At 53.2% G+C, this 14,938-nt stretch overlaps 3 protein-coding genes across 3 annotated transcripts; all 3 read left to right on the top strand.

Annotated features, from left to right (window-relative positions):
• Window positions 1-2,949: 2,949 nt before the first annotated feature.
• LOC112882741 (dehydration-responsive element-binding protein 1A-like) lies at window positions 2,950-4,097 on the top strand. The gene has a single exon (XM_025947868.1). It carries the CDS (start codon window positions 3,220-3,222, stop codon window positions 3,925-3,927), a length of 708 nt encoding a protein of 235 aa, XP_025803653.1. The 5' UTR covers window positions 2,950-3,219; the 3' UTR covers window positions 3,928-4,097.
• A 3,704-nt stretch (window positions 4,098-7,801) lies between these two features.
• On the top strand, window positions 7,802-8,814 carry LOC112882740 (dehydration-responsive element-binding protein 1H-like). Its single transcript, XM_025947867.1, has one exon. The coding sequence runs from the start codon at window positions 7,938-7,940 to the stop codon at window positions 8,697-8,699; it is 762 nt and encodes a 253-aa protein (XP_025803652.1). The 5' UTR covers window positions 7,802-7,937; the 3' UTR covers window positions 8,700-8,814.
• A 3,474-nt stretch (window positions 8,815-12,288) lies between these two features.
• LOC112882135 (dehydration-responsive element-binding protein 1B-like) lies at window positions 12,289-13,286 on the top strand. The gene has a single exon (XM_025947123.1). The coding sequence runs from the start codon at window positions 12,362-12,364 to the stop codon at window positions 13,031-13,033; it is 672 nt and encodes a 223-aa protein (XP_025802908.1). The 5' UTR covers window positions 12,289-12,361; the 3' UTR covers window positions 13,034-13,286.
• The last annotated feature ends 1,652 nt before the right edge of the window (window positions 13,287-14,938 follow it).

Genomic DNA, 14,938 nt, shown 5'->3' with positions numbered 1-14,938 from the left:
AAACAAAAATCATCAGTCGGCGGGCTAAACGGCAACGATGACCCCCCAATACTCTGCTCGCCGCACTGACGGGGCCTCCTGACCTGTCCTGCCTCGCAAAGTTGCAGTTTTCGCGATGCCGTGCCGCCGCAATGCTCGAACCGTGACCGCGCTCGTGACGGCATGTGCGAGCGTGAGGTAGGCGAACGAGGAAACGACCGCTCGATGCAGCGGTTGCAAGGCGTGAGCGTGACGAATGCTCCCGATCATCCTGTGCGCGTCACCTTTGACATCTGCATTCGCTGAAGTGCAACTCTCTCACACAGCCGAGGGGGCACACAAGTCTGACCGAGAAAATTTGACTGTGGCTGCGGGAGGAGGCCGGGGCGGGTCAGCCGCTGATGCTTTGTTCTCATGAGCGAGAGTCAAGTGAGAACCCGCAGCTTGTAAAAAAGAAAAAGAAAGTGAGAAGCCGCCTGGCCTGTCTGCTCAACCGAAACAGGGGCAGACCCCCCGGTCTTGACATGCTTCGTCGACAACCAATCTGAGTATTGTTACGTCAGCAATGGTGCTGCTCACAAAGCATATGGACGAAGGAATAGGTAGCAACACGAATCGTGCGTGCGAGCCTGCGGGTTCAATGCGCTTGGGTTCGTGAAGGCCAACAGATTCCACCGCTGGTCGCCGGCTGGCTTGGACGCAGTTTAGAACTCCAGTTCAGCAGACAGTAGCCCGATGCAACACACTTGTGCTGAAAGCAACACGGATTAGTACTGCTAAAGTATACCTCCTCCGCTCCTTTGCGCCTTCCACTTCTAGCTGGCGGCTGGCGCACACAAGATCACCGTCCACCGATTAAAAAAATCATGCCAAGCAAGAGTATTCCCCGTTCCCGTCATCCAGGCGTGCGCGTCTCCGTCACTCTGTGAAGAGATGAGCTCGGACCGCCTGCGCGGGGTAAATTAAGCGGCGGTCACACGATGTCGCATCGCCGCCCCCAAACGGCAACTAGAATATCGAGCGAAATCAAGCGAGCAGCAGAGGACACAGCTGGCCGTCGCGCGTGCGGGTGTGCGCCCCAGAGCGGCCGTGAGCGGGCGCGCAGTACCGGACGACGGCGCCGGCGCGAGCGATCGCCCCCTGCCTTTTCGTATCAAAAACTACTCGTGACCTTTTCGCATCGAAGCTCGCGACTCTTTTGGCCACGGCTTGAGCAGAAGGACGGACGGGTGTGATTGGGGCCATGAGCAGCGGAGGTGACCGTATTTGTAGGGTAATTTTGCTCCTGGACATTCTACAATGTCGTTTTTTTGCTACAGGACATTACTCAATCTTAACTTTGCTGCTGGATACCTTTTAAGTGTGCATCTTTGCCAATGGGCACCGCAGCGATTATAATATCAATTTTCTGGTTGGAAGGATAGAGAAAATAGGTGATCTGACCAAAATAGCCTTGCAACGTGCAACGGTAGGGCGTAAGTAACTTTGCTCCTAGACACCCTTTCAAGCATGCGGCGTCACGGCGCTGCGCCATGTCGCCGAGCGCCCGGGGGGGGGGGGGGAGGGGGGGTCTAGCCCCTGCTTCCGGAGCTCCTCCGCCGCGCGCTCCTTCTCCTCCTGCCGCTGGTGCAGCGCCGCCACGCCGCGCTTGAGCACCCCGTTGTCGCGCTCCAGCTCCTCCTGCCGCCTGTGCTGCGCCGCCACGCCGCGCCTCGGCATGCCGTTGTCGCGCGCCAGCTCGTCCGCACGCGCCTTGAGCGCCGCGTTCTCCTCCCGCAGCGCCGCGGCCTGCACCTCCGCCGACGCCGCCGCGCGGGTGGCCACGGCCCCTGCTTTGCCTCGCCGGGGGGGGGGGGGGGCGGGGGCACCCCTGCCTTGCTTCGCCGGGGGGGGGGCCCTGCTTCGCGCGCGCCGGGGGGGCGGCGCTTGCTTGGGGGGGGGGCTGCTCGCCGGGGGGTGGGGGGGCGGCGGCGCTTCACGCGGGGCGGGGGTGGCCGGTGGCGGGTGGAAAGCGCCGGGGGGAGGGCACAGGGTGTAATTTGGGTATTTACAAACTTTTCTCCCTCTATTTTTCTCAAAATGAATATTATACTCACTGCGGTGTTCATTAGCAAATATGCATACTTAAAAGGTGTCCAGCAGCAAAGGCAAGATTGAGTAGTGTGCTGTGGCAAAAAACGACATTGTAGAGTGTCCTGTGGCAAAATTGCCCGTGTTTTTACCGGCAGAAAGACAAGTAACAAAAGAAACTTTCCCTTTCAAAAACAAAAAAGAAACTTCCCGCTCGAACAATGAAGGGATCCCAGTAACGAACCATGCAAGATTTATTCATCTTGCTTGAATCACTTCTCTTTCTTCCTTAAAAGAAAATTAAATAGCTTCTCCATTCCCCCTCCTCCATGATATGCCCATCACCGCGTCACCCAACTATTAACGTCAGGAGGAGATCACTCGCACTTATATCGTAGAACACAATACATTGTTGTTGTGCTCCCCCCTTCCATCCACTCTCACACGGCGTATCATTGGAGATGCTCCAGGTAGAGAAGCTTTTGCAAGGAGCGGCTGATGGAGTATGGGTCTATCGGAAGGGCCATGTGGCTGATACTTCAGTTTATCGTCGTGACAATCCCTTTTGGCATCAAGTTCTCGTGCCTTGATTCATAGCGTGCCAGAGAACTGTGAGATGTTTGCTTGGAAATAGGAGAGAGGAAGAAAAGTTTGCAGTAAAAGGATCGCCCCCGAGGAAGATGGCCATACGAGAGAGGAAAGGCAGTATAAGAGAGGGGGACGAGTCTTCCCTGGACACTGATGTGTGGGACCGGGCATGCGTCGGTGACCCAATGTCAGAAAGACGGACGTTAGAGGAACGTTTCCCGACCGGGGGAGGCCAAACTGCCAGAGGAGCCGTGGTGGCACACTGGTCCCACCCAATAATAAAGAAAGAAAATATCAGGTCACTCTCGAAGCCTCCCACTGTTGCCTTGCAAGTTGCATTCCCAGCCTTACCCAGATGCTTCCCACCTTCCTCTGCTTTCATTCTCCAGCTGTGTGCTCGTCCACTGGAGGACTGGCTCCCTTCCCGCGCTCTGTACTCTGATCCATCCAGCCACCGCTTATAAATATGCGTTCGCAAATCCACCATTCGCATCCAAAATCCACCGGAGACACCGCTCACTCAGAACACAGGTCACCAAAGATCTTCGAGCTAAGCAACCGAGAGGTGATAAGACGAAGAAGATGTGTCCGATCAAGAAGGAGATGAGCGCCGAGTCGAGCTCGCCGTGCAGCTGGGCGTCGCCCTCAACCTCGTCGCCAGAGCAGGAGCACCACCGGACCGTGTGGACGGCGCCGCCCAAGAAGCCAGCGGGGCGGACCAAGTTCAGGGAGACGCGGCACCCCGTGTTCCGCGGCGTCCGGCGCCGGGGCAACGCCGGGCGGTGGGTGTGCGAGGTGCGCGTGCCGGGCCGGCGCGGCTGCAGGCTCTGGCTCGGCACCTTCGACACCGCCGAGGCCGCGGCGCGCGCGCACGACGCCGCCATGCTCGCCATCGCCGGCGCGGGCGCCTGCCTCAACTTCGCCGACTCCGCGCGGCTGCTCGCGGTCCCGGCCTCGTACGCCAGCCTCGCCGAGGTGCGCCACGCCGTCGCCGAGGCGGTCGAGGGCTTCCAGCGCCGCGAGGCGCTCTCGGTCTCGGAGGACGACGCCGCGTCGTCGTCGGCGCCCTCCTCCCCCTCCAGCGTCGAACTCGACGGGGCTTCCACCGACGGGGAGGAGTCCTCGCCGGCCGCCGAGGACTCGGCGTTCGATCTGGACGTGTTCAACGACATGAGCTGGGATGTGTACTACGCGAGCATGGCGCAGGCGATGCTAATGGAGCCACCGTCCGCGGTTCCGGCGTTCGGAGACGACGCCGTCGTCGGCGATGTGCCACTGTGGAGCTACTAGTAGAACTGAACTAAGCCGTTGCACTTCGAATTTCAATTTTGTTTCTCTTGGCTGCCGATGCCAAATTTTGAGACCGTAGTGGTTAGTGGTTGCTAATTCTGGTAATGAAAGAGAGCAAGTTGGGAATAGGAAAACAGAGCACTCGGTTGACGCTTGACTTTTCGATACAACTATACAAGAGCTTAAACTTTTTACAGTCTTTACATAAAACTATCGGTTCGCATTCTAACGGTATGGGATGGCAATCTGTCCCCAAATGTTGGAAATCAACTTTTTTTTATTATACGGTACAGATACAGACGTTCGTAAATATGCATACACACTCACCCCTGTAAATATACGCACGCAACCCTACTTCTACGAGTACTTCCGAAAGATTGAGCCGGATGATTCTCAAGATTGACGAAGTCACTGCAAGTGCTACATTGTCGACGAACCCATCGTCTGCCACAAGAAATCTTTACAGTTAAACTACTCTCACCTCGCTGAAAATGCCTGCATGGGCTTTGGATTATCCTGTAACGGTGTACAAGGAACCGTGCCCTGTTTCAGCTTACCAAATGATGTTCGCCTCAACCTCCTATGGCGCTCCATCCCGAAGTACCAAGTGACATCGAATTTCCCTTCAAGAGAACCCATGGCGTCAAGACAAAAGGCTCACGCTGACATGTAGTCTTGTTTTATTTGACCTGTTGCTTTTGCTCGACTAACAAAGACCAAACCCACATTTCGTCTGGCCAAACGCTCCCCAGCCCCTGGGGTTTTCAGATACGGCAAACGTGAAATCCTACTTGAAATTATGTAAAAGAAAAAGGGCGCTCGCGCAAACGAACAGCTTTCAAATTCCAATGCCCCCCTCGGTCACGCAACCGCCGCGCAGCAGCAGAGCTCTTGTTCCTTCACCACAACAGCGCCAATGCATCGTATCCACCCGCTTCCGAGCAGGGCTCTCCATCTCCGGGATGCACCCGGCAAATCTATTTAGGGACCGTTTTGGATTTCCATCGTATCAGATATATACGGACACAAATTAAAAATATTAAATATAGATTAATTATAAAATTAATTGTATAGGCGGAGGATAATGCATGAGACGAATTCATTAAATTTGAAAGCTACGTAAATATGCGTTAATGATGGATTAATTAGTTCATGATTTGATAATGTTGTGCTACGTAAATATGCGTTAATGATGGATTAATTAGGTTTAATAAATTCATCTCATGAATTAATCTCCATTTACGCTAGTAGATTTATAGTCAATAATTGGCATCCAAACATTCCATGGATCCGGACTAAAAAAAATTAGCCTCTGAATTCAAATAGTCCTTTACTAGCGTGCGTTGCTGTTCGTCTTCCTGTTTGAGTCGGCAACGGCCGGAATTCAGGCCTTCGAGGTGGGGGTTACTAGGGTCCGATGACCACCGGCGGCGTTGAAAGAGGGGGTGGAGCTGGATCGGCGGTCGTGACGGTTTGCACGACAGCGGAGGATGGTGGCGGGGATGCCGTAGACCGGAGGCGGGTGCGAGCGGCGGGGATCTTTCTACAGTTGAATCTCCCTAATTTGCGTAAAGCGACGAATAGATGCCTCAATACACGGACGAATCAGGAGCCACCAATTTACCACGGAACAGAAATACATTTCTTTTAGAACATGTCGCCATCGGGACGTCAACAGCACAACAGCTACCCTCCGTGTCTATCCGATCCTTCACGGAGCAAGTTGAGCCAGCACCCCGGCGGTTAGCTGGAGCACGCTAGCCACCGCGCCCCAACAACAGCCAGCGGCCAAAGCACCCCTGCGCGGAAGCTGCCTCCCCACGCCCACAAAAAGAAAAAAAATCGGCCCGTGCAAGCCGCAGGGGGCGGAAGGCAACGCGAGAACGGCGGCCGCGAGCAATAAAAAAACAAGCGCGGGCGGGGCGGCGGGGACAAAATCAGGCCGTCCCGTCGCAGCTCAGGCTGATATTTCCGCGGCTGGGGGCGCCTGGGCGGGCCCAGCCCGGCTCACTCGGGGCGCCGTCCCCGCGTCAGCGGACGGGGCGACGGGATCCCGCCCGCACCCGCATCCAAGGAATCGATTGAAAATCACCGACCCGGCCGTCGCGTGATGGCGTCGTGCGGAGCAGCTGGTCCCCCGGAGGCAGCAGGGAGGGGGAGGAAGGCGTGCGGAAATCGGAGACGGCGGCCGCTCGCGGTCTGGATACGGCTGTCGCTGTTTTTTTTTTATCCTTTCGTTTTCCTCCTAGCCGGGAATCCGGGGGCAGGGAGGAGAGACGGCTCCCCCGGTATGGAGAGCAGGGATGAAAACAGCAGAAAACGATCGGCGAAAGGTTTTATCACTTTTTACTTTCATATTTTTTTATCGAAAAGGATATGATATTATTAGAAACGAAAACGGCATTGGTATTACGGTAGTTTTGGAAATAAAAATATATAGCACATCGATAATGATTGAAATCTCGGAAACATATTTTCAAAAACGATAAATATGTCAGACGATAGAGCACAACTCTAACCATATGACTTGACACATTTCATGCACAAGCACTAGCACTGATGGTTAAGATATTACTCCAAGTATCCATCCATCCATGACATGTATTCATTTCATAGTACTAAAAATTGATAGTTAATCCCACCATCCAAGAAACTATTCATAATTCTATGAATTCAGATCGCTTGGTTGTGATTTAGAGTTAGGACAAATAAGTCATGACTCTCTAAAAATATAAATATGATATTCTAAAAATAGATAGCAGGGGTGCTGGCAATGTACATGAATATGATATTTCTATCGGTTAAAAAACAACAGAATACCCTGAAAATACGATAGTTCTTGAAAACATCAAATTATTTTACCATTTCATTTTTTGTTTTTTGATAATAATTTTTATTTTCGTTTAGCCTTGAAAGTTGAAAAAATCTCGAAAATGATTCTCAAAAATTGAAAATTACCATTTTTATTTTCATCCCTAATGGACAGTGATTCGGCATGTGCGTTAACCTAAAAGCTCGATGGATCCAGTATGTTTGGAACTGATTCGATTATCAGTTTATTTTACTTCAGAGAAGATCATCTTTACTGGACCTCACAAGTTCAGACTTGCATGCGCTCAATTTCCGCATCCTCTTTCACGTCACGATGACGCGAAGCTGGTGCTCGAAGAGCGGGTTGATGATCGTTTCGACTTCAAATCCGAAAGGTTTGCAAATGTTGAGATCAGCTGAAATGCTACAGTTGCGCTTTCGGATTCATGGTGAAAGACATGTTCAGGTAAACCAGAGTTAATTGTGAGTTCTACGATAAGATGATGTTGTGTGATGGCACATTCATATTTTCGTCTATTTGACGCCGTATCAATTTTGATTACGCGTCTTTTTTCTGCACAAACTCTTATATACATGAAAATTCACATCACATGATTTGCTGGGAAACATACTTCGTAACCGTGACATATTTCGAAATTCATGAAAAACATTTTCTAGAGAAAAAGGACAGATGATCGGAATTGCTACAGAAATTTATTCAGCAAAAATAAAAAAGAAGACGAGAAAGAGAACCATGGCTCTGCAGTCCCCATCCCATCAGCCCCTGTCCATCAGTGTCTCTGTGTCCGCCTCTGCTTCGAGAGTGCGCCCAGGTGCGGGCGGGCCATGCCCTCCACGGCAACACCACTGTCAAGCAGCGAGCGGCTTTCCCCGTCCCCCCACACGCCCCGCGCCCCCATCAGCTGAAACATATTTTTATTTTAGTCCCCAGCATGATCTATTGGCACCAGCTGTTTCCGTCGCCGCGGCCAGCCGGGGTTCGTCACCATGGATTCTCCGCGTGTGAACACGCCCACATCGCAGGGGCATACCTATAAATACACCTCTCACAAATCCACGCACACCACTCAGCTCAAGCAGTCAAGCTCAACGCAAGCAAGCAGAAGCAGTCACTCGACTCCCCAGACCAAGCTCAAGCATCCACCTGAAGAAAACAGCAGCCGCAGCAGGAAGCAGCCATGGACATGGGCCGCCTCGAGCACTCGACCTCCTCCACCTCCTCCACCTCGGCGTCCTCGTCCTCGTCGGGCCAGAACAAGGCGTCGCCGTCGTCCTCGCCCTCCCTGCAGGCGCCCAAGAAGCGCCCCGCGGGGCGCACCAAGTTCCGCGAGACGCGGCACCCGGTGTTCCGCGGCGTGCGCCGCCGGGGCGCCGCGGGCCGGTGGGTGTGCGAGGTGCGCGTCCCGGGGAACCGCGGCGCGCGCCTGTGGCTCGGCACCTACGTCGCCGCCGAGGCCGCGGCGCGGGCGCACGACGCCGCGATGCTCGCCCTGGGCCGCGGCCGCTCGGGGGCCGGCCTCAACTTCCCGGACTCCGCGTGGCGGCTCGCGCTGCCGCCGCCGTCCGCGCTCCCGAGCCTGGACGACGCCCGCCGCGCGGCACTCGAGGCCGTCGCGGACTTCCAGCGCCGCTCCGGTGCCGCCGGCAGCGCCGCCGCGGTCGACGAGGTGACGTCGCGCTCGGCGTCGGCTCCGCCGCCGTTGCAAGACATTTCCGGCTCGCCGGCGACGTCGCTTGAGCACGTACCCGCGAAGGCTGATGAGACGGCTGCGTTGGACGGCGGCGCGTTCGAGCCCGACTGGTTCGGCGGCATGGACCTGGACACGTACTACGCCAGCCTCGCGGAGGGGCTGCTCATGGAGCCGCCGCCGCCCCCGGCCGCCTGGGAACATGGCGACTTCGGCGACGGCGGAGCGGACGTCGCGCTATGGAGCTACTAGGGAGTTTACAATAAAGCTTGACGATCCCCCAACTCATCGTACTGTACTTCTGTAACAAAATTCAAATTGATTCCCGGCCAATTAACTTCAACGGTTCACAGAATTTTGTCTCAAACTCTCGACCCCTGTTCTTGTCTTCCGAGCGCCCGACAACTCGAGGTACTTCCAAGCAGCAGTTTTTAGCCATAAACTGACCGAGAAAAAAAAAGAACAGGAAAGCAACACATTCCTCAAAAAGAGTCCTTGCATGAAAGGGCATCCCATCGTCCGTTCGTTCGTTTGCGAATTGCGACTGTAACCTGTGTGTTTTTCTTTTTTTTTGAAAAGGAACTTGTGAGTTTGTGATGGTCCAAGAGACCAAGACGCGAGCAACCAGAGGAGGTAACTTTCACGCGCTGGTGATCCGGTCCCAGGTGACTGATCCAGATTCCAGAAGATGTGGCCATTCCGCATCAGACCGAGTCCGGTCATGGGCCCTGCTGGCTGAAGCCACTGGTTGAATCTTCTTTCCCTTTCTTCTGCCGTCAAATTCCTTCCAGTTACGCGAGCTGTCGCTTCACTGGGGCGGAAGCGAAGCAGCCGCGCTCTTCTCACAACGCGGTGAGGTGACAAAGGAGCACTTCCCTTGTCTCATCGCCTCTTTCCTGAATCCCTATGGCCAACACCCAAGACGCAAGCTGTGAGGTGGAGCTCACCTCACCCAGAAAAGAATGAAAGAAAGAAGGATGGAAGTTCGATCGGGCTCCTAAATATTTTCCACCTGATAGAGTTTTTATTTTAATCTTTTGAACACAGGGAGTTCGATCAGGTGGAAAATTTTGCGTCGACTGCCTGTTCGCCGCATACACATACATGCATACAGCTCGTTAAGCGCGGCGCGGGCTAACTGATGAGCAGGAGAACTAGACACAATCGATCCTTCCTCGGGTCTCATGCTCCTGGACCAAAGTCAGTGCCCCTAAAAAAAATAAGGATCTAATTAGAAGTATTAAATATAATTTAATTAAAAAATTAATTGCATAAATGAAGACTAATTAGCTAGACGAATCCATTAAATCTAATTAGTTCATAATTTGATCATGTTGTGCTACAGTAAACATATGCTAATGATGAATTAATTAGATTTGCTACTGATTCACGTGGATCGTCTGCTGAAATAGCAAAATATGAATCGGCATAGTTCCCAGCAGCCTCCCTGCGAATGGGGCGCTTTCCTATGTTGCAATGAAAAAAGGATAAAGGAGAAGATGCTCTTCGACTTTCTTTCTTCCTCCCACGCCCGCCTAGGCCCGGCTCGGCCCGTGTTAGAGGGGAAGATTAGCAAAGCGGAAAAAGAGGGAGTTTTAGCTTTTTCGTACCTTGCCCCGGTGTCACTGGCAAGGGAAGCGCAAGGTTGATTTATCTGTTTTCGACTCGAGGTTCCAGATCTTCATAGAAAGATCCTGGCATCAGACTAGGAACTGGTAAAGCTTTCACCGTCTCTTTGGAAATACAAGACAAATAAAAGAAAAAGTAAATGCAAGACAACCAGATAATGAGAAAGGGCGCCCCTTGGCATTTTCTTGAGGGAGTCTGATTGATCCAATCACAACGAATGATGTCAACCCCCTCTTTTGCGCCTCAGTTTCGTGGTCAGAAGATCAACATTCTAAGTAGAATTTTTTGTCTTGAATATATGCCCTTTTTGGTTCCTTCCTTCCTTCCTCCTCCCCCTGATCCTCGACCTCTTCAATAACGGCTTGAACGTTGTTCAGATCGACCGAAACAGCGTCACTAGGTTCGGGGGAGGAGACCCTGGCGCCTCATCCCGGGGAGACAGTGGCACAGTCGCTGCTTTGTTGATCCTAACTCCTTGCTTCGTAATGCGATTACCTACTTTCCGCCTCACCTATCGATTAAAGAATTCAACCAAGCCCAAAACTCTTCCTTCTAGCTTACTCCCCTTCTTGAGTAGACTAGAAAGCGATTCCTGTTGATGGAAGATAGGCTCGATCATGTCAGCTTTGGCTTCCTTGATCAGCTCTCAATCTCCAGTTCCTCAATAGTTGGTTTAGAAAGCATCTCTTCCCTTGTTGGCTTGGATTCCTACTTCCCCCATTGATTCTTGATAGCGTGAGATGGTTAAATTGTTCTGGCTTATGTGGAGAGACTGGTCTTGGGCTGGGGTCGCTCTGCCCTTACAGTTCAAAGCCCTAACCAAGTTCATTTAGAGTTGTAGGATCTATTGCCGTCTAGTACTATACGAGAATTTCAATCATTTCTATTGAAATAGCCGAGAAAGCAACAACTACTACTATTGGCTTATCAAAACCTTTGTCCCGGGACCCCGGCTAGTCACCCTACCGGTAGTGCCTGGGACTACTGCTAATTAATAGGCTTTTCCTTGAGCAGGCCAACTATCAGGCCAACTATTCAGCCGTTTTCCCGAGTGGCAAGTAGCCATTCCTATTAGTAGCAGCTGGACTCTAAGGGTAGTAAGACAGCCCGCTAGGGTGCCACTCCGAAATATCATCCATCCCTCCGGAATGCCTCTCTCCATCCCTCTGGGATGCCTCGCCCGAAGGGGAAGCAGCTCCGGAACCGGAACCCTCCAGAACGATAGCGGAGGCAAGCCCGGAAAAGCAAAACTATCCGGATCTTGAACGCGAAGAGAATAAGATGCTGCTCCCCCTGCCTCTATCTTTTTCCACTTTGCTAATCTTCCCCGGCTTTCGAGTAATAAAGAACCTACTTTTCCAACCTTGAGAAGGGAATGACCCTAGAGCCCAAGCAAACCATCTACGCAAGGCCGAAATTGGATCGGATTGAGCTTTTAAGTCAAAGTAGAAAGAGTTTATTATTCGTCGATAAAAAGCTCTTATGCAATTAGTTTTATAGCTAGCTCATATTTAATTCCTCCATCCAAATATCTAATATGACCCGGACTAAAAATTAGTCCCTCGATCCAAACACGCTCCAAGTAACTGTATTCAGCTTCACCAAACACATGTATCGAGCCTATCAAGCAATTGGAATTTTATTTTATCTTTTGCTGTGCGAGCATTGCTCATGGTGACTGGCCTACGGATGGCCACAGAACGACACTACTGCTGAAGCATCGTAGACGTATTCTTTTGCCAATCTAGAACACCAGCTTTGGGCGTTGACATCTAGATGGCCAGGGCAGCTTTAGACCTTCAAGATCTTCTCTAGTCAAACTCAGCAGAGGTATTGAACCGGAACGTTGTCAACGGGCCTTACCGCCCAAGCACCAGCCACCGCGAACAACGTACCCAGGAGATCAGCTTTGAACAGTAAACGGAGACCAGAGCAAGCGCCGTGGAGCTGATAGTGGCCAGTGGGAGAGTGACGCCCCACGCCAAGCTGGCGGCCGCTGACCGCCGGACCCCGCCACCGCGCCGCTGCAGTGGCTGACTTGGACCGCCACGCACGCCGCTCTCCCACGCCACGCTGTCCATTTCCATTTCCAGCTAATCGCTTCTCACTCCCCGCGGCACTGACGACCAGTCACCAACCTGCACCGAGTTGACCAGTTACCTATATATACTTTCCGGCCTCCTTCCGCTCCCTCCATCCAAGTCCAAGCTCCACTGCTCCATCGGTCCCAGCTCGACCAGAGCCACCACGCTACTGCCAAGCTGCTGATCCTCAGCGAGACTGCAATGGACACGCCCTCGCCGCCGCCGCCGTCGTCCGCGGAGCACGAGAAGTACATGACGGTGTGGTCGGCGCCGCCCAAGAAGCCGGCGGGGCGGACCAAGTTCCGGGAGACGCGGCACCCGGTGTTCCGCGGCGTGCGGCGACGCGGCCAGGCGGGGCGGTGGGTGTGCGAGCTACGCGTCCCGGGCCGGCGCGGCTCGAGGCTCTGGCTCGGCACCTTCGCCACGCCCGAGCTGGCGGCGCGCGCGCACGACGCCGCCGCCATCGCGCTCTCCGGCCGCGCCGCCTGCCTCAACTTCGCCGACTCCGCGTGGCTGCTCCCGCCGCTGATGCCCGCGGCGCTGGGAAGCGAGCGCGAGGTCAAGGACGCGGTCGCCGAGGCCGTCGAGGCGTTCCGGCGGCGCTCGGTGTCGGCGTCGGCACCGTCGGCGCCAGCGGTGCAGACGGCCGACGAGGACGAGGGTGACAGTGGCTCTCCTGGCGCAGCGCCGTCGCCCGACGTCTTGTTCGAGCTCGACGACGTGTTCGGGTTGGGCGGCATGGTTGATGCCGGATCGTACTACGCGAGCTTGGCGCAGGGGCTGCTCGTGGACGCGCCGGACGCCGTTGGAGCGGGAGCGTGGTGGGAGGACGTCGAGCATGGCACCGCTGATATGGCACTATGGAGCTACTAGCGTAATACTACCTCCAATCAAAGAAAGGATGAAGTTCACTAGCACACAAAAAACAATATCCTGATTGTCTGAAACGTCAAGAGTAGTAGTAGCTTGCTTCTGACAAAATTTTGGATGGTTCATAATTGAGAGAAACAGAGCATCGGATAGTGAGGGGGGTTTGCGATTTAGAATCAGCATTGTAGTAGTTCTCTTGTTCCTTAAGCCCTCTTCCTAATTTAGGCACGCTAAGTTGTCATTTTTTTTGCTTTTAGAAACAAAGAAGAATGTTCAGTACTATTTCAAAGATCCGACATTCGTCGGCTACTCTCTTCGTCCCAAATTATTAGTCGTTTTGACTTTTCTAGGTACATAGATTTTACCGCTAGCGGACCCAACAAATTAGCGGAGCCTGGGCAAAAGTTATGGCAACTCTCCCTTCCATGTTCATTAGAAAAGCTTATAGCCCACATGCTGCTTTTGTGCAATTCCATTGGAGCTGCTTTTGTGCAATTCCCTTAGAGCTCGGGCCGGTGCCCAGGGTCGCCAGACCCTGGGTCCGCCCATGGTTTTTGCTAGACATAATATTATATATTTAGATGCACAGTAAAAATTATGCATCCAGAAAAGTAAAAAAGACTAATAATTTGAAACGGAGGAAGTATCTGTTTGAAACCTGTACATAGGTGTGTGGTTTGGGTGTTTGGCGCCTACCGTTGAGTTCCTTTTTAAGAAAGATAAAATTAAATTCATATTTTCTTTCTTTTTCTTAATGTCAAGTTGATTCCAACTCTTACATCATCGGTGTAGATATTGGTGGGTTGTTTGGTTCCCCCTCCGTTCCAATATCCAATATGTATCTACAATATGTATCTAAATAGGATGTTGATCCAACCTCTTAACGCACGCCTTCAGGTAAATATTTGAAGCAAGCAGCACCATCTGAAGCTTACTTGGATGGCTTGATCAGGTCCAAGCTTTCAGCCAATTCCGTTCAGACATGCTCCAGCAAGTCAGCAGGTAGCCGAAGCCAAGCCTATCAAAATCCCAGCGCCAATACATCCGTCGTTCCCGTCTCTTTGACTCTCACCTGTCATGACCGAAATCCTGGAGAAAGGAGATACCTGTGTATGATTTCACATCTCAGTACCTCCTCTGTTCACTTCAGAAGACGACGGTGATCGATGGCGCATGGCGGCGTCGAGGAGATTGAGATGTCCGTCCACCCTGGTGCTACGCCCAAGCGGCCGCGAGCCCTTGACCCCATCGCGGCGAGCACTCACACCGTGGCCGCGCTCGGCAAGTTGCACCGGCCATCGGCCCCGACGCGGCGAGGCCAACTCGCTGCCTGCCTGCCTAGCTGCGCAACAGCGACCAGATGGCCTCCGCCGGAAAAGCTAGTTCTTGTCGCGCTCTGTCCCATAGCTGCCTTCCCGGCGCCGGGTTGACCGGTTGAGGCAACTTTTCCGATTTATTGTAGGACGGGGACAGACCAACTACACCTATCGAGTCCGGTACTATACAGCGCGTGTGGAAAGGCTGGCTCAACTTGGCCATGGCCAGTCCACTCCAAAGTTTCTGGCATCCACAGCCGCTTGCGATTGCGAGCTAGAGGCACAAGCTAGTTGCGAGAGGACGAATGGGCCGTGAAACCGGTTTGTTTTCCGTTGAAATCTTCAGGGACTGTTCTGAATGTAGCCGTCGTTCGTCCTGGGCAGCTGCCGTGCTCATCAGTCCAGTGTCAGGTCACAGCGAATGACCAGGAGATGGACCCAACTGACCGCTGAAAAGGTGATATTTGTCGCCTTTTGCAGCCCGAACTGAAAACCTGTAGTCCACTGTACTTCTTCCAAATTGACATATCAGGCTTGAGGGTGAGGTCAGAACGTCCCCGGCCAGCCGGCCTAGCCGCCTAGGCAGTACGGG

This window comes from Panicum hallii, chromosome 2 (genome assembly GCF_002211085.1).
Source record: "Panicum hallii strain FIL2 chromosome 2, PHallii_v3.1, whole genome shotgun sequence".
Lineage (NCBI taxonomy): Eukaryota > Viridiplantae > Streptophyta > Magnoliopsida > Poales > Poaceae > Panicum > Panicum hallii.
The sequence above is the reverse complement of the archived record's forward strand: the minus strand, read 5'-3'. Positions and strand labels throughout refer to the sequence as shown.

Coding starts and splice junctions, on each gene's coding strand:
- LOC112882741 (XM_025947868.1), top strand. CDS start 3,220: ATGTGTCCGATCAAGAAGGAGATGAGCGCCGAGTCGAGCTCGCCGTGC.
- LOC112882740 (XM_025947867.1), top strand. CDS start 7,938: ATGGACATGGGCCGCCTCGAGCACTCGACCTCCTCCACCTCCTCCACC.
- LOC112882135 (XM_025947123.1), top strand. CDS start 12,362: ATGGACACGCCCTCGCCGCCGCCGCCGTCGTCCGCGGAGCACGAGAAG.